The following is a 22956-nucleotide window of genomic DNA, read 5'->3' as shown; positions in this document are numbered from 1 at the left end:
TAGCAAACTGCATTTATCTGTGGACTCAGGCAGGGAAAGATAGAGCACTGCTATTTGCTGAGTTAATGAGGGCTAATAAAAGGGACCTCATTTTTAGGAGTGCAGGCCTAGATCAACATTTGTCATTTGCTATGGTCTTACAGTGGCTCAGAACAGTGTCTTAGGAGTACCTCAATAACCACTAGCAGAAGTATGATAAAGAACTGTCTTTGTGAGATAAAGTAAATATCTTACACACAGTATTTTTTAATTTTATTCACCCTACTGTAAAAGGGTCAAGATAGCGATCCATGATGTTGGGTGCTGCTGGTTCATTATAATCATATAGGGTATTTGGTTCCCTATTATGCCATCACAGACGCAGGCTGTCGAATGTGTCTTTGTCTAACAGTAAAGCGCGAAAAGACAAAATAGCAAAGTGGCATTTCAGAGAATTCTTTCTCCGGGAAAGAATTTGTTTGGCCGTTTTCACTACTTTGCCTTTTCGGCACTGTAGTGCGATCTTGGAGTTGGTATATTTAAGTATGGGCGGTGTGCCCCCCATGTTGGGGGTTTCACCCCTCCCATGTTAAGTAATGTTTTACTGTATTTTTTTGTTTTGTTTTTATTTCAGAACAGCGATTGTTTTCCATTGGAAAATAATCGCTGTTCTGAAGTTTCGATGTTGTAAGCTTTTGCTTACATGGGGCCGATTATCTGTCATTCACACTTCTGAGCATGCGATATGATAATATAGACCCGGGTATTTGACGGTCAGCGCCAAATGTACAGCTGTGTTGTGTAAGTTCACACAGTCGGTCTGGTGGTGACTTCTGTCTAATTTCTGGCTCTGTAGTGTTCGTTTGTGCTTGTACCGATGCTGCTGCAGTGACCAATGCACAGGAATGAAGGCTCAAGGAAGCTGGCTTGGCACTAGGGATGCACATAACCACAAGGATTGTACCAGTGTGACACTGTACATTACAATACACCACAGATGAACAAAGACCCCCAAACTGTTACCCTTCTTATTGGACCATTCCAAGACTGGGAACCAAACATACAAAAAATTCTCTGGTTGGAACATTAAAGATAAGACTGGTAATAAACTAACCAGCAGTTTGGATAGAAATTGATGAATTAAAGACAACTTTAGACTATTGGTAGTTGTGGGAATTCCAATGTCAAAGGTAACCAAATAAAATATAAATATGCTAATAAGAGAACTTCATTTTACTGTTGAAATGCACTCAAAATACACAGAGGACTTACAGTGATGCCATTTTAGATGTCATTCAGACATCTAGTGGAAAAATATCCTTCCTCTGATTACCTCAGTCTGGCTATACTTATATACTGAATAATATGTCATATGTATGCAAGTCTCAGCTCTTCAAATGATTCTTTTCCACATAAAGTTATTGTGCAAATTATTAAAAACAAAGTCTAAACATTTCAGCTACTAAGCTTATACTTAGAAACAAGCACTTACAACCTGAAAGTGAATTACAATTGAATAGAAAGTAATTTGTTTCCAAAAGCAGTTTGAAAGTGTGAAAGCCATCAGCATATGAAAAGTTCTGCGATGGGAAAGAAATGTGTTATTTGCTACAAGTTGTTATATATATATATATATATATATATATATATATATATATATATATATATATATATATATAAAACTGTCTTTTGCACATCATGTCACAGGAAGGACACAATGACAAAAAGAAACCCTTATCTTAGAAGATTTCTATATTATGGTAAGCCTTTCCAATTCAGAGCTAGCTCTACTGCTATGGTTTTCCACTTGTGAGAGCCCTAGTGTGGAAAGTGGTCTCAATGTGGAAGCCACATGCCAATGTGGCAGTTTGGTGGAGGAACTAATGCTAAATAGCCATGAGCTTTCCTCTGGAAAAGGCTGCAGCCCTTGATTAACTTGGTGAAATTATTCAGTTAAATTTCTCTAGGAGGATAAACTGAATGCCCCTTAATGGTATTGGCCCTTCACTCCTATGGGGCCACAGGATGGTAAGTATATAGCAGAGCCAATTGTGTGTCTGTGTGTGCATGTGAGTTTGCATGCATTGTTGGATCATGTGTGTGCAGATGTCTAGTTGAGGGTTTCCGTCAATATGTGCAAGTTTGGGGGCCTGTTTGTGAATGCTTGGATGTGTGTGCACATGTGACTGGTTTGTACTGTTCGATGTGTTTGATGTGCTTGAGAGAGAGATAGGAAGTGTGCAGATAACTGCTTATGCTACATAAATGCATGGGTTGGAAGGGAGAATGCTAGCAAATTCTGGTCCGAAAGCAGAGTTCATTTCAGAGACATGGAAATAATGAAGGTGTTTGTTTAGCTGTATCACGCCTCTGAATCAGATATCCTTTCCATTGTGCTAAATAACCATCTTTTAATCCTCACTCTTACTGGATATTATTCTGCAAGTTCTATTCCTACAAAGTCCATTTATTTCAATGTAATTTGTTGTCGGACTTACACAATTCTTTTATCTCACTTACAATATTCAATACTTCATTAAGGAAGTGAAAAAAGATGCTTTTCACAGGCTGAAGGCATGTATTGCCCTGTAAAATTCCATACAAGTGAAAAATGCACACAGTAGCCCAATGATTTAAGTGCATTTAATTTTATAACTAACTAGATGAGATTCCCTTACAGATAGTTGTACTACCGCAATTAAAATATTATTGAAATGATTATTCTCTGGCTTTTAAAGCTAATGAGACAAATTAAAAAGTATGCTTTACTTACTCCTCCAACTGGGCAGTAACTGTTAACATTTTCACACGATTCGCCAGTATTTATGCAGTGAGGGCCTTTTGTATTTGGGGACACATCTCCAAGATTTGTAGATGCGAAAGCAGCCACAAATGAACCCTAAAAATAAAATATTATTAATATATGCTGACATCCCCTGATAAAAATATTCTCTAAAAGAGAATATATAAACATTAACACTACACAGAAATAAGATCTATAACTTCTCGACTACTACTTCAAGGACATTACCTTACTTCAACATTTCTTTGCATTTTCATCTTTAATATCTGTGCATGGCTTTATACAAAAAGTAGACAAGTAAATGTAATTTGTATTTACAGATGATTTGTCAGAAGGCTAATAAAAATTAATATAAAGGCAATGTATCTATTTTCTTTCCCATGTTATCCCATTTATGTCTCTTCCTACATCAGTTTGATTTTTTTAACATAAATCAAAGTAAACCATACAGAAGAAAATAGAATTTAAAAAAGGGATAAGTGCTATTCAGAATGTAATGTCAGACAAAACAAATGCACAGAAAAGTTTTATTACAGCAATCCTCTGACAGAATTCATGTAACTTAAGACATTAAAAACATATGTTTGTTACACATTTTTTTAACAGAATTCTTATTATATAGTAACATGAAGAAAAAAACATAGCCTGGGTTCCCATGTTGTGCAGATCATAAACTAGCTATCTTTTTTTTAGTACATGAAGGAAAGCTGCTGCTGGTTGCCACTATAAAGTGTGGCAAGAGCCTGTGTCAATTCATAGACTGCCCAAAATATCCAAGGGCTAAACATAGAGCTGTAAGTGTAGAAACAGTAAATATCAAAGCAGAGAAGTGAATGAGGACACTATTGTGGAGCACCATGGATGAAGGAATCGGTGCTTTCCCCAGTGAAATATGATCTTGGATTTAATATATTTAAGTATTAGCGGGTGTGTAGTGTAGGTGCAGCAAGGGCTTGCTGCCCTGAAAGAAAAAAATATGTTTTTGTTTACTTGTTTTGTTTCATTGTTTAGTGCTTCAGTATTTACAACTCACTGTGTTTAGCCATTCATTTTTTTGGGCAGTTGACAAATTGACATAGATCTGGGGTGGCACACCAGGACAATTTAACATAGCACTGAACATGCTACAGGCTACTTCTGGGAACTGGGAATGAGACATGGGAAATCATTCTAGATATGACTAACATATCTGTATTTCAAAAATGAGATATAGGGGATCCGGGCTCCATAGCACAAGGTATAAATCCCTTACTGCACCCTAGATGAGCAGTGCGTGACTAGCGGCATATATACTAGATGGACTGGTTTGGGCAGGATGAGAATTAATGCCAGTTCAAACATCCCCAGGGGGAAAAATGTCAGTTAAATCTCACTGCAATAACAGCAACAAGAACCTGGTGAGCTTCACACTAAGTATACAGCTTGAATGAGAGGTTGGGTATGTGAGGAAGTACACAGGTTCATCCTGAAAGCTGCATTGGGATGATGAGGGTTAGGACACATGCCTTGGTGGCAGTATGATGCTAAACCAGCTCCAATCTCTGCACAAGTCCTTAACTGGGGTCATGCTGACCCTAAAGAAGGTTAAAGCATGTAGGCCCAAAAGACCCAGTAAATGAGGAAAGGAGAAAGTAATTTCTGTTGGTCAGTAGCAGGGAGATAAAGGTGGGAGGATATAGCCATAAGCATGAGTGAAATATGCATTCTTTCTTGCAGTTAGGAGGTGACAGGGTGACTAAAGATAAGAGAAGTGACAGCAGCTAGTAAGTAATCTTGTGTATTAGTGGTCTATTTATCATTACAATAGTGTTGTAGATAAATGACTTAAGTGTAGTCTCATGGCATCATAGTAGAATACAAGGGCTATTTTCAGCCTAGCCAAGTTCCCCAAAATAAGATTTGATAGGTAATTGCTCCCAAGTGTTTTGTGGAGGGCATATTTTCTTAGACAGACAATTCTCTCTGGTAGATACATGGGTGACAGGACCGGGGGTATATTTGCGGCTCCTCATACTGGTCCATATTCTTCTTTAATATATGCAGGGAGGAACTCTGTATTTATTATTATAATGGAATAGGAGATGGATATTAACCCTAGACAGATGCACATTACTTTTAACACAGATATAAGAATGCCCTAGTTATACTATTAATGTTATCCATACTTGTGAGAAATGGAAGGAGCACTATCCTTAATAAGCCTATGTTTTCTGCATTTATTTGATAAAGAGCAAGATTGCCCTAGCTTTAACCACTGCTTTATATTTAATGCACCTCTAACCACAGAAGTTATTTTCAGGACATTCTATGCGCTTATACTGTTGCTATTTCAGCTCTGCGAGGAAGTTGTCACAATTAAACCATCATGCTTCCAGCTTTTCTACTTGTTCTTTATTATCATTTGGTTTAAATATTTATTTGTTGATTTTCCTGTGATCTGCATCACTGTTTGATATATTAATAAATCTTATTAGCTCATATTTAGAATCATGTATATTTAACCAAGATACTGACAGCTTATTAAATTCTACAAATGTTTAACCATTTGACTGCTTACTAGCATTACCTTGCCTGCGTGTACATCTGCTGTGAACAATTGCTTTAGAGTTGGTTTGTCTCCATTCTTTTAAAGGTTTACAGAATTAAAAGGTTCATAGGTAAGAACCAGGTTAGCTGCCCTCACAGGCCATTTCAAGCCTAGGCAATTTTCCCTTTTGTTCTCGAAAATAACCTATCCTATTTGGTTGTATACTGGCCTTATCCATTCCATGATCAAAAATTATATTTTACCCCTAATGACAATAACTGAGATTATGCCATAGATAATTTAAGGGATCCTGTGCATGGGATAAGGCATTTAGGAGCTACACCTGTCCATTATTAGCACAGGGAGCAGTCCTTGCATAAATGTTCTGTTTGTTTCCCATCCATAGATCTAAGATGAGCTTGAAATTGGACAGGGATGAACTTTGTTTCATGTAGATGAGGAGTCTGTGCCAAAGCTGTGATATCCTCTGTGAAATATACCTGTCCCTCCAACCAGTTTTGTTGATAATGTTGCAGAAGAGATTTAGATCCCTAGACAGGGTATTTCTGTTATTTGATTTGTCGATATGCAGTAAATCAAACAGTAAAGGGTCAGCGGATGCTTTGTATGCCAGACACAGATCACGTCTTAGCAGTTTGTAGGATATCAATACAGTGACGAGGCTTTGAGTTTGTCCATGTAGGATATGTTGTCTTAGCCTAATATCCTTTTGGTGAGGTATCTTTGTAGGTGTTTCATATTGTAGTTGCTGCATGTGTTTGTCCAGATACTTGCCGATGGGGGCATTATATTGAATGACTGGCTTAATGAAGGCCAAGTAAAGCAGGAAAATGATGTCCCTAGATCTAGTGATAATCCATTTTTTTAAAAGTAGTGCAATATAGAAAGAATTCCTTTCAACAATAGATATGTGTTGGTCAAAAGTTAGGTCACCCTCCACATAAGTTCCCAAATCTTGAACAACTGAGTCATCTCTTATGGGGTTGTCTTGTCAATGTGGTAATTCTCTGGGGTAGAAGACTTTTCAAAAAAGATGCAATAATGCATTTTTGACAATGTAAATATATAATGAGGAGTTTAATTTCATACCCTGATCAGAAGGGGAATTAAAGCTTTGTGTAGGATGAATAAATAAGCCGCTAGTTGAATGTCTGGACTCTATACTGAATCATCCTGGCTATAAAGAAAATAATAGCACTTTTATTTAGAACGCTTGTATCATTACTACGTTCCATATCATTAGAAATTATTATGAGCACGCCTACAAGACTAACAACCGTAAGCAATGGACATAAGCAGATGACTACAAACATCTACCATTAGAGATAACTATATACAGAAGCTCATACGCAAGACAAATAAGCAATCATCCCACTGTAGATAAGGCAGGGGAATATGGATATCTGGATAGAAAATAAGGAATTTAAATAAGGTTTGCTCAATAAAAAAGGAAAAGAAACATCAAATATTTCTGATCATAAAGCAGAATCGAGATAAGTTACTAAACTATTCATCCATTCAAATCAAACTTTGGCACCATTACCAATTAATCAGTAAATTCTATCGATAAGCAGCAAAGCAATATAGATAGTCTAAGACATCATCACAACCAATTAGCTATCATTCTTTACTGCAGAAATATATTTCCTTAATTTTTTGATATGATACATAAGCTTTAGTTGCAGTTCACATCAGGTATTAATAAATAAAATTGTACTAAACATCATTTGTTATAAACAGATGTTAACATCTATTGCATTCATTATTTCAAAAGTCTGTTTGTCCTGTTTAGTTATTCCCCAGTATATAATTTTGTAGAAAAAAGGTGCATCCCTCCTATATGGTGATAGGAGTGTATTGATCTGATGCAACCTAATATTTCAGTCAGTAAATTATGAATCAAATTAACTTAGTTAAATCTGAGAGTTACTCATCAAAGTATAAATCAATCTGAGAAACGTCTATATTATGTAAAGCAATTAGAGATACCAAAGTAACCAGATCTACCACCATCCAACATATCAGAGTATTGATGATCTATTAAAGCATGGATTTTTTCATGTGAATCATATCAGATTAATAGTCTTTCAACTCTACAAATTCTCCTTTTGGTGCAGCCCCATAATGACTACAGAAAAGCCTTTTAGACCCTCAAATTGTATTATAAAAAATGAAACTTTTGTTTGATTCACATGTGACATGCAAATAATCTGTTGAATAGCATTTTTGTTTTACAAAGCAGGTACCAGTAAATGTGTCCTTAAGGGAATCATTACAGGCAGAATTAACATAGTAGTGAAGTTCCTATGAGTTCATTTTATAGTTAGCACTTTTAAATAATCTTTGCAATAAATCAATTAATGAAGGCAAAAATGTGAAAAACTGAATGTGAAAGTTTGCAGATCCATTTACAGTCATGCTTAAAATGACAATGGGTCATCTAATATTCATACTGTTTTTATCTGGACCCATAGCATCATAATTTCATCCAACTTATTTTAAATGTCACTTTAAAATGAAAAGTCCACCTGCATGAGAGATACTGGAAGCTGTCTTGCTGACAAATATATTAAATTCAATCATATTAATCACAAAACAAGCAAATACTACAAAATTCTTCTGTAACCTTGGAGACATTTTGAAGCACCTACACAACAGTGGCAATGTTGTAATATTACCATAATAAGAAGAAGAAACATTTTCTGCATTGTTGCCTATATTTCTGTTGCTTTTCTTAACTATAATCCACACATATGGAGCAAAATAATGGCTTCTTGTTGAACACAAAAGAATCCAAATTCTTTTTTACTTTGGCATTTACCATTTGTGTTCAACAAGAAGCCATTATCTGGCTTCTTGTTGATCACAAATTCTTTTTTTACTTTGACATTTACAATTTGTATTCAACAAGAAGCCAAATAATAGCTTCTTGTTGAACACAAATGGCAAATGCGAAAGTAAAAAAGAATTTGGATTATATTTTGTTTCCTAAAAATGCAAAAAAAAAATTTGTTTTATAACATAGATCGTTTAAAATATCAAACTTCAAAAATATACAAATCCACTTAACCAAATTAGAAAATGAACCATGAACTCTAAACTTTTCTAGTTCCAGTCTTTCCTCCCTGTCTTATAGGAAATTAAAATAAACTGTTTGAATGGCATAAACAATCAATGAGATGCCCCTTTTTGAAACATGGTGCTTAAACCATCCATCTGTACATTAATATTTCTATTTTCAATGCATCTTTTATATGTTACAAAGTAGTAGGAATGTGGATAGAAGGACAGAAAATATGGAATATACATTAGTTTTATAAAATGAAGCAAAGAGTGTAAAGCATGAAACCATCCCACACAGGATACCATTCAATTATGCATTGCCCTAATTTTCTCGGTTTAATTTCTCAAAATCTTTTGTGTTTCTAATACCATAATAGGAATGGGTCCCATTCTTAAGTCAAAGTATGATTAAAGTTCATTAAATTATTATTGTTTCAGTCTTTGATGTTAGCCAGAAGTGCTCTTTGTAGCACCTGCAATGTGCCCAGAACTGTCTCATTCTGCAGTTCATATGGAGTTCTATGTATTAGCAGCATATGTAAATACAAATGTAAATTCTTTTTTATGAGGCCCATTGCTCTTACTACTATTGGAACTGTCTGGGTATCCTTCCTCCACGTTTTCCTTTATGACCTATGAGATAGTACTGCAATCTTACACATGTAACAATTTAAGAAAAATCTAATATTTTCTATTTCTGACCTTAAACTGAGACCATGCCATCAATATTACCTCAGACGATGAATTTTAAACATTTTTAAACAGCTACAAGGCCAATATTTTTCTATTTTATCCTTATGATTAATATGTTGATTCATCTACAGAAATGAAAGACATAGGCTTGTTGCTGTCTGCCTATGAACCAAGAAAAACTGCAAAAGACATTATTTAACTGTACTTGTGGATTTTAAGATGGCAAAAATTAGTCATTTATTCACAGAAGGAAAATTGATCATGGAAATGATAGGGCATCCATTCAAAGTATTTGCCTGGTCTTCAGCTGCTATAAAAGTCTGAGAATTTGGAAGGGGGAGGAAATAGTTATGTCAACAGATAATACAACAAATTTAAAACAGAACTATGTCAGCAATCCTAGTTCTCCTGCCAAAGCCACGGCTCATAAGCACCTTCTTTATTTCTTTCGGTCATGTTATCATTCCAACCTGCTGTATGCACTAATTTTTTTCATTTTACACGTTTTTGTCCTTAATTGTTTTCATCTTTCTCTCTCTGTCAGCCATATATCTTTTACTTTGAAGGTTAACCAGAAATTCTGACCTCTCCAGGCAGGCAACCAATATTCTTCTCTTGTTCAAACAAGTACGATGCATATCCCATATTGTCACTGCTCACAAGGTGGTTGCTGTTATTCATACTCACAGGATGAACTGCAAACCAGCTATGAAAGCAATCAATAAATGTAAGTAAGTAACATACAATAATGTCGGTGAAGCACACTTTAGGGAAGAATGTTTTAATGAACATTATGTGCACAAGCTTTTGGTTTGAGTATTTTTCAGTTAATACCAGATGAAGGGCAACAAAAACAGCATTTACATACAGATTTTTAAATATCAAAGGCTTAGAAGACCACAATTTGTAACACTTAAAATGATACAAATGCTAAGAAAAGGATACAGCTGTCATATTACTGCATAAGCTAGCAAGATTACAGATTTCAAAATTGTGCTACTACTATTGCATTCTAGGAACCACGTAAATGCACTGAAAGTCCACTGACTGATATCCCTTAAATATACCAAACCCAGACATTATACAGCCATCTAACTAGTTTTACTTGAAACAGCCTTTTATTTAAAACAAATTAAAAGGGGGAAAAGTTAAAATGAAAACAAATTGTTCATATATGGAATTGGCTTATTTATGTATTACCATTTATGTCCGAAATAACAAAATACATTGATCTGCCCCCCCCCCCCCCCCAGCATGTTGTCAGGTTTAAATGTATAATATTCACATATTAAGTTATAAGAAAAATAATTCAGTGGTGACATTTACAATTCTGTACACACAGTAATTCTTGCATTATTTTACTCATGAAGTGCTTAGCTGTGAACTATAAGCATTTGACATACAAGCAAAAACTGGAAACAAATTTACAGCTCTTTCAGTGCTTTGCACTTTAATTCTATTTCATTCAACTCACAGTAGTTGTTGACAGATTTATTTCAGCTTATAAAAGTAAGATACGAAATGTTCTACAACACTACACTCAGAAAGAGGAATCATAACTGGACTTGCATAATGGATATTGCTTGCGCCATAGCTATTATCCCCACCTTCTGGAGTAGAGGGCAGCACTTTGTGACTCTGGAACTATATTTGACTTGTTTGAGAATTCTTGTGGCTCTATTGAGATTAAGGACTAGATAGGTTTAACAGCAGCATGGTTAAAATATGAGTGCTACAATGTGAGTGCGTAAATTGTTGGTAAGGTGGCAAAGTAGTATAACAGTTAGCATTAAGTTCATTTTAGCAGTCTGTATCTGTTTTTAGCTAAGCTATTTAAGCCTATATTAGTAATTCTAGTAAATATCTGCACTGCATTATGCAATTTAAATGGTCAACCTGTGGTAATTAAACCCTAATTTCTTTCTTGTGACGGGAGTGAGAGTCCAGCTAGTTCACAAGTTGTGACTGATTTAACGTGATTCCAGGGAATTCAACAGAGCTGAGTGTATAAGAATTTTCTCACCCTCCCAAGCAGTTCATGTGTTCTTTTAAACTGCTGCTGGCTTGACATAGTTCTAAGTCATTTGACAACATAGATAGGTGAAGATTTTTCATTTCTATGTTATCTGTTTCTTATTTCATTTTCACAGTCTGTACCTGTCTTAACTTAACTCTTTAAGCCATTATTAATAATCCCAGTAAATAGCTGTGCCACTCTTACCAATCCATATGGCTTAACTGATGGTATTAAACCGTAGTTTCTGTTTTGTGAGGGGAATAAGAGTTGGACTAGTTCAAAAGCTGTGATCACCTTAGCACTTCCAGCTCATTCAGCAATATAGATCAGTGTCTAAAAATTTGACCACCCTTTCACCCTGTTCTTGTTGTGGTCTTAAATCCAGTGTCCCTCTTGTAGTCTTTCCCTTATGATAATTTGCCTGCATATCTTCATCTTCCTCCTCCTCTTTTATTGGCTGTTGTCAGAAAGCAAAAAATGCAACTGTGCATCAAGGATGTCCTAAGATGACAGAAAGAGGTTTGTACAAGGGCATCATAATATGCAAACATTTGAAGAAAACAGAGTATACAGTCAATATACTTACCACCTTTTATTCCCTCCTTAAGGATGCCACATTATATGCCTCAATTACCACAATTTCTGAACATGATGGTATGGCATAATTCAGATTCAATGGAATCAGCATTTGAATGGGACCATGATTCATTATCAGTTTTGGTGATGGTGCATTCATAAATAAATGGTTTCAAGTACAATTTCAGTGCATTTGACAACTGTCTCAGTGATAGGACCCACAAGGTCAAAATAGGTGCCACTACCTCCAATAGCAGACCTGTCCTGGGACCCCTATTGTTTGGCATCTACTTCTCAGAGGTCCAGGCAAAGACAAAAGGTCTGTGGCTAACCAAGTTTGAGGACGGCTGTAAGTTGGGTGCTGTCATTGACTCCCCAAATTATGTTAGAATACTTCAAGAGGGTGTCACAGCAACAAATGACTGGTTCCAAAGTCATGGCTTTAAGTTAAATGCATAAAAATGTATTATCATACCATTCGGCAAAAACACAACCCCTACTGATTATCACATTAGCGGCAACCCCCTAAGCACACAACCTGTGGTGAGAGACCTGAGTAAACAAGTTGACAACCTCACATTTGACCATCATGTAGTGGCAGTGGTCAGAAAAGCCTTTTACTTGGTTCATCTCACAAGTAAAGGGATTGCATCCAGAAAAAAGGAGGTTATTACCTCTCTGTACTCCTCCCTCATTAGGCCAATAATTGAGTACAACGCTCCATTTGGTATATACCTCTCCAAACACCTGCACCAACAGGAAAGGCCACAGAAATACCTCACAAAAAGAATGCATGGCCTCCAACACCTGTCCTATGTGGACAGGCTCAAATCACTATCACTCTACTCTGTATCATACAGATTGCTCAGAGGTGACCCGTGTCTCACCTACAAGGCAATCTCAAACCCTGCTGTACTAGAGAGGCTCCATATCTGCAAGTCTAACTCTTTGCGTAGTACCCAATCAAAAGGCTTAAATCAAATATGCGACTAACAAAACCTGCTGGAGAGAGAGTTTGGTCTCCCAGAGGCTGCCTCATCTCTGAATAGACTCCCCATACACGTCAAGCAAAGTACATTGCTGACCCTCTTCAAGCACAACCTTGAGTGGATGGGCAACCACAAATTTGTCCAAGGGGTTCCAACTGTGTCACTCACTGACAGGGGTGACAGGTGCTGACTGGGGTTTCTTTTCTGGGGATAAACTCTTAGCTAGGCTTGTAAGGGCCCCAGAGCCATTAGCTTAGTAATCTCCTATGATCTTATGATATGCAGTTAAAGTCACACCAGACGGTTTGACCTGGTAATTTATGCTGTCTGTAATGTGTGTAATGGCTAAGATATCTTGGGGTCTGTTTAAAAGCATTGGAATACAGTAAACTACCTGTAATTGTAAGTGCCTGAAAAGACCCATGTTAGACCTGAACATCGAAAAGGTACCTTTGAATAACATTCACATTCAGAGGGCATTATGATATGTGTATCCAACATTGGTTTAAATTATTTAAATTGGATCTCAAATGCTTATTTGCTGTACTTTGAATATATTTTCTATGACATGTACATCTTGATGCAACTTTATATACTTGCATTGACGTGTTTTTGCTCCTTTCAGTGATTATCACCCTCTCTCTGTTTTGGAATCTATGGCACTTTTGATTACTTAATTCTTCGGTGCAGAGTAAAGAAAGAAATACTGTTCGAAAAGTGTGACTTTTCAGTGAATGAGTTGCAAATTGGTCCTCAGATTTTGGCACAAAATGTTACCTGTAGGGATGATCACTATGTGGACTTTTCATCTGGTGGAATGTATATTATCATCTGCAAATGAGAAAGTGAAATAAGAGGTAAGGCTCTGGGTTATCAACAGAAATAACTCTTTAGTTATTTCCATTACTACAGAATCCAAGTTTGTGTGTGTGCACAACACCTACACACACTCACCGAAGAAAGAAAGCAAATAATGGGCCATAGAGAAAGCAAAACAAAGTAACATACAGCTTATGCTGGTAACAACAAAAAAAATCACTACAGATACAGCTAATGTAGTTTATTATATACTGAGGAACACAGTATCAATTTTATTAGGGACATGACATAAGTGTCCTATGACAGGAAGATATTCAATGTAGACAGTATAGTCTTTATGTTTAAACATAATGGCAATCTGAATTAAACAACTATTAGCACAGCCAAGGTGAGATTCATAGAGAGAATTATCAATCACCTGTGGTAGCCTCAAATACACTTATATAAATGAAGGATTAATGAGATGCTAATGAGAATTGGTATAGAAAACATGTTAATATGCCATCTTCCCACCTATTTGCAATTCATAGTTGTTTTTGGATGCATTTTTGCACAGTTAGAATATATGTTATAAAAGGCAGAATTGCACCTTTTCTATTCACTTTGCATTTGATAAAGATACTTGAGTTTTCTAGCGAGGTTGATTCCCAGTACAAGCTGCTGGTCTTAGCTGTGCCAAAACTTCAGGCACCCAGTAGCACTTGCAAGCCAACAAGGCAACGATATGAAGAATAATCAGTGCAATTCGATAAGCAGGACAACCTCCTTAGTTTTACATTTGACAGGGACATTTTAAGGGCGTTAGTGAGTATGTGTGCCCCACAGATGGAAATGGGGGAGATGCACTGACTTCCTATCCCTGTGGATTAGAAGATATGTATTATCCTCACTTTACGTGCCATGGGAACCTTTCAGTGACAGACTGCAGGCATTTTATATACTTCTCAGGCTTCTCCTTCGAGTATACTTCAGCAATTCATTGATGTAACCTTGACACATGTGGTTCAGTCCATATTGTTTGGTGTCATCTCAGGACCAAGTTCAAACCATATTTCCATTTTATGGGGTGGCATATTTCCTTGAAGTGCTTGGTGCAACTGACTGCACCCAGGTTGGCATAAAGGTCCCATCAGGTCCAAAGGAGGGAGTTGGACTGCAATAGGAAGGGCTATTATTCTATCAACTGACAGGTAAGTATGTGATCCATGGAGGTGCATCACCCAAGTGTTGTTTGAATATCCCGGCAAATCTCATGATTCTCATGTCTGGCACACAAGCTTACTACCACTTCTTCCTACACTGCAGGATGCCCAGAGGTCACTGAGATAGGAAATGAAAAATGTTAATTTTAGTCATCTAATATGTTTAAAATGCATTTCTTATTACTAAACCATCCTTTCATGTTTGCCCCCATTCTCTTCTTTTCTTGTGGTTTCCATGTGATGCTGGCTGTGCCCTAGAACCCTGCTTGGTAATTTCGGTCAGCAATCCAATGACAGCTGCAGAATTAAGTTATACCACCACCCTGTCGAGACAATAGTCATCATCAAGAGAGTCTCTGGCCTGTTTTAAGCCCATTTCCATGGTGTGGATGAGTCTAGGGGTGCCATTCATTATGACCCCACTACTACATGAGGATGATTACCATGTAAAGTATTGCATTCTGCGCAATGTGCAGGACTGGTGGTGAATTGCCTCATGATGTCACCACATACCCACTATAGGTTCTGCCATGATGGATGACAGTGTTGATGGCCAGCCAGCGTCAGTACTAAGGGAATCCTTGTGGCAGGTTCATGCACAGTATATGGCTGCACAGGTAAAGAGGCGGCATCTTGTCCACAACTATGGACCATGACATTCAGGCTAGTGTTTTCTCATTATAGAAAGCATAGAGTATAACTGATGCATGCAGTGCTTTGTGTCGGTTATTCTGTGTGGTGCATGGTCCACTGTCACTGTTAATCAGAAAAAAAATCATATTTAAATATTTTTTCTACAGTAGATTTATTTATAAAGTGTACATATAGTTACAGTTTATAATATTTATGCCTGGCCATTCACCAAAATCTGTACAGTTAACAGAACTGGCATCATATAGGAAATAAATACATTTTGCACTGTTTTTCTGAAAAAAAAACATTTGTTTAGGATTATGTTTAGAGTATGCATGTTCTGCTTCTGCTATAAAGTTCAGTAATGTAAAATTTACACTGATATCACAGTAACATACAGAAGAGATAAAAGAAATTGTATGTATTTGGAGATGTAATATGGCATCTATTCCACCTTGCATTTTTAATGAGTTGATACCAGTCACAGGAAAGGAAAATATATGACATTTGATTGATAACATGTTTTTACACTTTTAATTTAATTCAATTCAATAATCTATGTTTGTACATTTTTAATTCATTAAAATAAGAAGTATTTTTATACTAAGATACAGCACATCAGATTATCTCTGTCAGACACCAACCGTTGCCTTCATCAGCTGTGTCTTGCTGAGTATGAAGTGGTTAGCAGTGCTGGTGTTGCTAGCAGGATTACTGTTACTCATCTAATCATTTTTCAAATGCATGTTAGGATGCTATACTTTGTATTAGTCCCCCCCACACACACACACATTTTTTGGATTCCTTTTTGTTTTTTATTTTCATTTGTGTAACTGTCAGCATTATCATTACTAATCTCATACTAATAATACTAAATAAACCCTTAATGATGTTAAACATTGCACTCAGAAACTGATAAGGAAAAAAGGACCAAGGATAACCAGCAGAACTCGTACACAGGAGAAAACCGTTTATTGCAAACCAGGTTTAGCGCTTTCAACTAGAAATACTAGTCTTCATCAGAACCATAAATGCACATACCAAGCAGGTTTAAATAACAAGAGTAGTTAAAAAAGGCGCCAAAACATTTAAAGGTATAATACACAAAAAACACAAAAAAATATGTTAACTCACTTATAAACAATAAAAACCATAAAACATAGAAACAAATCAAACATTTTCATTTAAAAATATATACATTAAAATTCACATAAAAACCTTAAAGAAATTTGTTTTTGCAATTGATAGTGTTCATTATACTAGTAAATGTATATGAGTGTGGTAGTAATAATTAATAATGTTATTAGTAAATAAAAATCAACACATATAATGTAATGGTAAATTACTAAAATCACCACAATCAGTATGATACAGAGTATACCTTCAACATTATTGAGACAACACTAGAAATGGTTTTATACTAATTGACTCATTTAGTCCAGGTGCCCTAGTGGCATCCAACAAAATCTGCCACTTGCTCTCTAATGCTGATAACTGCATTTTCCAATTTCCACCAAAAACAGAGCTTTGCAAATGATCAATAATGGCAAAACGGAATGTATGTTCTTCGCCATATTCAAGCAAATGCCTATATAGGGCATTCTTGCTGTCTTTTTTCTGGATACGGTAATAATGTTCGTAAATACGTTTCTTGAGATTCCTTTCCGTTTTGCCCACATAGTAGGCAGAACAGTTCAAACACGTAGCCAGATATACCACTTTAGTGGTATTACAGTTCCCTCTCCTAAACTTAATAAAGGTATTGTTGATATCCCTTAAATTAATATGTTTGACCTCATTAATGTGCCTACACTGTTTGCAAGTGCCGCATTTGGTGGTACCTCCAAAAATATCTATTTTATCACTATCCTTAATGTTGTTTTCCAAAATTCTCTTTAAATTAGCTCCTGTCTTGTAGACTACCTTTGGCATGGACCCCACTATATGTTCAAGTTTAGAAGCTTGAATAATAGCCCAGTGTTGCCTTAATATGTCCAAGATGACATGTGTGTGAGGAGTATAAGTTAATACACACACTCTCCGAAAAGCTTGGTCATCCTTAGTCTCATTTTCTGAAGTAACGGAGTGTTTTCCCAACAGAGGAGGATATTTGTTGCCCCATTCTTTTTGCACATATTTAATAACATTGTTAACCAAATGGACTGGATAACCTCTATTCAGAAACAAATTTTTGATGGTATCTATTTCAGAAATCATAACATTTTCAGTGGAAGACATCCTCGCAGCACGGATGCATTGTCCCTTAACTATGTTGGTGAAAATGTGTGGTGGATGATTGCTGGTAAAATACAGATAATCATTTGAAAAAGTAGGTTTGCGGTATAGCTTAGATGTAAACCCACTAGGCCCCAAACCAATAACAACATCCAAAAAAGGAATGTCACTGTCACTGATGTTGTGGGTAAATTTTAAAAATGTAGATGAAGTGTTAAGAAAGGACATGAATTCATCCAACTTCTCAGCTGAAGCTTGCCACAAAATAAAGATGTCGTCCAGATATCGTCCATAAAATTTGATATCCGCATAATAAGGGCTGTTGAATAGAATCTCCTCCTCCCACTCAACCATCACCAGATTTGCAAATATCGGAGCACATGAGGAGCCCATGGCTACCCCCTTGATTTGTTTGAAAAACTCCCCTTGAAACGTAATATAATTATGTTCCAAGACCAATCCCATCATGTCACATAACAAACATATCCTGTCCCAACTAAATCCTGAATATTTGCGTAGACTGTTGGAAAAATATTCCATTCCTAGGTTGTTGGGAATACAGGAAAAAAGGTCCACGACGTCTATGGTAACCAGGGTAAGGTTGGTCTGCCAGTAGTCATGTGTGAGCTTTCCTAAAAAGCTCCAAGAATCCTTCAAAATTTGAGGTATAACTCCATAAATGTGCTTAAGCTGATGGTCAGTCCATTTGCCCAACTTGAATGTTTTGGAACTGGACCCTGAAATAATCGGTCTGAAAGGTGGATTATCCACAGATTTGTGGATCTTGGGGATCCCCACTATTTTCGCTAATACTGGGTAATCATTTTTCAAGTATGAGTAAGTCTCATTGGTGATCCTACTATCAATGAGATATTCCTCTATGGCCAAATCAATTCGGTGATGGCCTATGTTGATCTGATTAAGAGAAACTGTCTCATAAACCTCTGTCTGATGTAAAATGTCGTATATCCTAGAGACATACTCGTCAGTTGGAAAAGGGACAATCCCTCCACCCTTGTCCGGTTTCATTATACGAACTTCCTTGTTCTTAGACATTTGCTCTAGACAATTTCTCTCAACCTGGGTAAGATTGGCCTGAAAATTATAGTATAACGACTGATGATTTCTGATGTCCCTATGTAATCTATACAAATCTTGGCAGACCAATTTCTCAAAATTAGCTGTGCTAGGATGAGAAACAGGTATGAATGCACTTTTCCTCGAGTGATTTGTCCGCTCTCTCATCCAAATGCTGATCCTGATCATTGAAAGTGACAGCTAGATTTAAATTGCGACAAAATAGTTTAACCTGTTTAATGTTGTCCACTAAGTTGCTGCGAACCGTGGGGATGAATTTCATACCCTTGCACATGGCATTAATGAAATGTTCATTAACCTCCATGTCAGTGTAATTGTATACACTGAATCCTTCATAAGAATTAAAAATACAAGAAGGCCCTTGATGATTGACTGTGGTGCCCAACATGGTACTCTCTGTCATTTCCTTCCCAGTACTAGAAGGATTCAATGTAACTGGAAGGTCAAAAATTCCTCCCTCAATCTCAACACTGACGTGGGTTGGGGATGCCTTAACTATCTCCTGTGATGGTAAATGTGCCTGTCCGGGTACTTGTTGGTTGGAGGTCTGTCCCTCTGAAAATCCCGAAAGGGAAAGCTAGGATTAAGTCTGCCCTGATCTGGCTCATTATAGCTAGACTTATCCTTGTTTTTAGGCCAAATATAAACCTTGTTGGTGTTGTATAAATTGATGTCCCTACTTAACTTTTTACATTTTCTTTCATAAATATTCTTAGCTTTACCATCCACCAATGAAAACTGTTTCTTAAACAATTCTCTCCATGAATCATAATCAACATCACCAATAATAGTCTCATACATATTTTCGAGTTGTTCAACTAGCAAAATACACTTTTCCTTGTGATGCTTAATGAGTAATTGCATATATGAATGCCCAAAACTATCAAAAAGTTCATTGAATTCACATATCACAACATTGTTGTAAGCTAGCCCCAGTGGAAGCTTAAAAAAACGAATACCTTTAGGAACAACCTTATTCTCCAAACAACTATTCAAATAATCCATATCCATTTTACAATTCTTGTAGGCAAGAAGTTTCTTCCCAAATTCAAATATAGTGTCCTTAATAGTGTTAAAACCATTTACATTAGTGCCTGGAGCCTCATTTCTTAAATCAAAATCATTGTAATTATCATTGAGAAACCGCTCCATTAGTTCTCTTTCATTATTCTTATCGGCTAAAAACACGGGTTTATAACCCTTGGTAACAACTGGATCAAATTTGTGAAGTAACTTAAAGTCATGTTTCGGACTTGAATTGTTATATATAACAGTACCTTTATTGCCTCGAATACAGTTCTGATTGTTGTTTGCATGTTCCTTAACCTCTGGTGCAATTTTCGGCCTGGCCCCATTACGCTCCGCTTCCCTTCGTGCCCTGGTTATGCTGAAATCAAAAGTGAAGTCCTGGGCCGGGGTGAGCCGCATGGGATCAAAATCATTTCTGGCTTCTTCCAGGATAGTCCATTGCCCTTGCTCTTTGGGTGACAACACACCAGTCTCAGGTAGATCAATAGTTCCTTGAATGCCAGGACCAGCTGCAACGGTATTACAAAGAACTACCGGGAAACCTCTTTCCGGCGTGCATAACTGCTGTTTACAACGCTCCCTTTTGCCCCGTAAGTTTAAAGCTCCATGAGCTGCAGAGTCATATGTAGCAGTATCACATAAAACCGTCGGGAAACCTTTTTCCGGCGTATGTACCGTCTTTTTACAACGCTCCCTTTTACGAGCCTCCACTGATGTATACGACATCCTCCGTGTACTACTACCAAACTCGCTGTTATTAACATCCTGTTCACTTGACAACCGCACGTCGTCACAACCCCGTAAGGGGCTTGTGGAGACTGAAGATTTATTCTGTACAGCATGATTAGTTACTAACCCAGTAACCAATTCAATAAGTTTTTTGAGTTCACTTTGAACAGCTGTAACCTCGGCTCGTAGCCCAAGATATTCCTCCCGTGACAATGAAGACCCGATGGTATCCCCCTGTTCCTCCATAACAACAAACAACTTTTTCCAAACGAACAGCAACTGATAAGGAAAAAAGGACCAAGGATAACCAGCAGAACTCGTACACAGGAGAAAACCGTTTATTGCAAACCAGGTTTAGCGCTTTCAACTAGAAATACTAGTCTTCATCAGAACCATAAATGCACATACCAAGCAGGTTTAAATAACAAGAGTAGTTAAAAAAGGCGCCAAAACATTTAAAGGTATAATACACAAAAAACACAAAAAAATATGTTAACTCACTTATAAACAATAAAAACCATAAAACATAGAAACAAATCAAACATTTTCATTTAAAAATATATACATTAAAATTCACATAAAAACCTTAAAGAAATTTGTTTGAGAAATATTGCACTCAGAAACTTAACCCCACCATCTTGCTTTCCAGATTGGATTTTTTTTCTTGTATTGTAATTAATGCCATCAGTCAACTGAAATGCATTCTGATGAAGAGACTGTTAGTAATGAAGAACAAAGTACACAGACATTTTTCTCTCCTCCTCCATACCCGGTTTGCATACACCTTTTTATTTCTTACATTCACTTTTTTACTTAAACAGTGACATTAGTGTACTGAATGCATGCTGTTGAAGTGATAAATATCATGCATTCATTACCTGCAATTCTAACCCGGACTTACAGCAGGTCAGGGTCAAATATGTCATACACAATGTCCTCTAAGACAGGGGAGGTTATGGTGCCCATAATTATGAGGACGCTCTCGCAAGTGAGCTTGATGCTGACTTGCTGTGATGATGTAACCTACTAGATCCAGATGACCCTACAGACACAGATCTAACAGTGCTTCATCACCAAGACCTTGCATGAGAGGTTCTGCTACATGTAGGTGAATGCTGCTGAGGCCTGCCTGAACTCTGTTGCATAAAGTCCTATTATTTCCAGTAATTTCCTGAGAAGCACATATATTGCAATGTGATATGCTCCTGTGTGTCCTCACAGTACAGCCCTTCGCCACCTACAACTTGCTCCTACTCAAGTCTAATATGCCTTGACTAGAGTATGCATGGAGGCAGGCAAGGCTGTTGTGTATGCCACCATGCTGCTCATGAGTCTGACCATGACATTACCCATACTCTGTGCCATTTCCATGTACAGCTGAAAATCCTTGTGTACACCCTGCTCTTCTCTGATCATCTCTACCTATCTATAGCAGTGGACTGAGGCTGAACAATGTCTCAGCTCATTTGCTGCTGGGCTGCCAATGCTTTTCATGTTTATAGAGGTAGCTGTGACATGTGCCTGCATCTGATGCTCCTTTGCACAGGTGTTACAGTGGACACAATGTCCATCAACATTGAACTAGACTATTGTCCAGGGACGAGGGATGCTTCAGCCATTTGGACCGGGCTTCTACATCAACAATTAAACCCTTTATTGGCTCTGGATTTGTCTAATGTTAACACTGCTGTTCCTGCAAATGATGAAGGCGATAATATCACCGAATTTAACACAATATCCAAGGAGCTTGAGGATGATATGTACAGGCTACAGAGATATGCCTGGCAAAGACAACATCTTGAGGCATGCTTACACCATCGCATCGTACCGAGGGGGATGAGAGTCCTTTGCATGCCAACGTATGGTGAAACACATCCTGTACTCCTTAAAAAATGGCAGGACTTGAATATTGACCTTGGATTCAGGTACATAAAGTTACTCTTAGAGTATTTTAATCCCATAGAATCTGATTTACGCTGTAAAACTGATCAAGCATATAGAGATTTAAATGAACGTTTTAAATCAGAGTATTGTGTCAAAAAACTACACAATATTTGTTTTCAAGTTAATTCGTATAGTGAAAGGCTAAAATCAACAAAGCTACGTAAACTACAGAGGGACTTCAATTACTTTTCTTCACGCCAAATATTTGTTTGGCCGAAACATAGCAATGCCTCTCTGGGCACAACTAATGGCAATAACTATACTGGACATTCACGAATGAACAGTAACGCATCTGCTAGCGTTCAACCTATTGTAGAAAAATCCACACTTCATACCAACAACATTATGGGGAATAATGAACTGCTGTCACCTTCCTCTTCGGAAGCGATTAACACCATAGCTTCCACTGAGGTTGACACGCCCCCCCCTAACCAGCAAGCGCTGAAACAGTCCTCTGGTAATTCAACACTAGGAGCCAGGCCAAAAGAATCACGTATTGACAGTTCCTCTTCTTCTTCTTTTTTACCTTACCCTGTGAAACAACAGTTTTACAACAGAGGCCGATCACACAGTCAAGGCCCCAGGAAAAGAAAACTATC

At 37.1% G+C, this 22956-nt stretch overlaps 1 protein-coding gene across 1 annotated transcript in view; it reads right to left on the bottom strand.

Annotated features, from left to right (window-relative positions):
* The window catches only part of ASAH2 (N-acylsphingosine amidohydrolase 2), a 426905-nt gene that overhangs the window by 261660 nt on the left and 142289 nt on the right, over positions 1-22956 (bottom strand). The window contains exons 6-7 of the mRNA XM_044056416.1: positions 9672-9792; positions 2753-2878 (exon numbers count right to left, since the gene is read on the bottom strand). Of these exons, the coding sequence (XP_043912351.1) occupies positions 2753-2878; positions 9672-9792 (247 nt within the window). The remainder of the gene's footprint in view (positions 1-2752; positions 2879-9671; positions 9793-22956) is intronic.

This window comes from Protopterus annectens, chromosome 14.part0 (genome assembly GCF_019279795.1).
Source record: "Protopterus annectens isolate FY-2018-M chromosome 14.part0, PAN1.0, whole genome shotgun sequence".
NCBI lineage: Eukaryota > Metazoa > Chordata > Ceratodontiformes > Protopteridae > Protopterus > Protopterus annectens.
The sequence above is the reverse complement of the archived record's forward strand: the minus strand, read 5'-3'. Positions and strand labels throughout refer to the sequence as shown.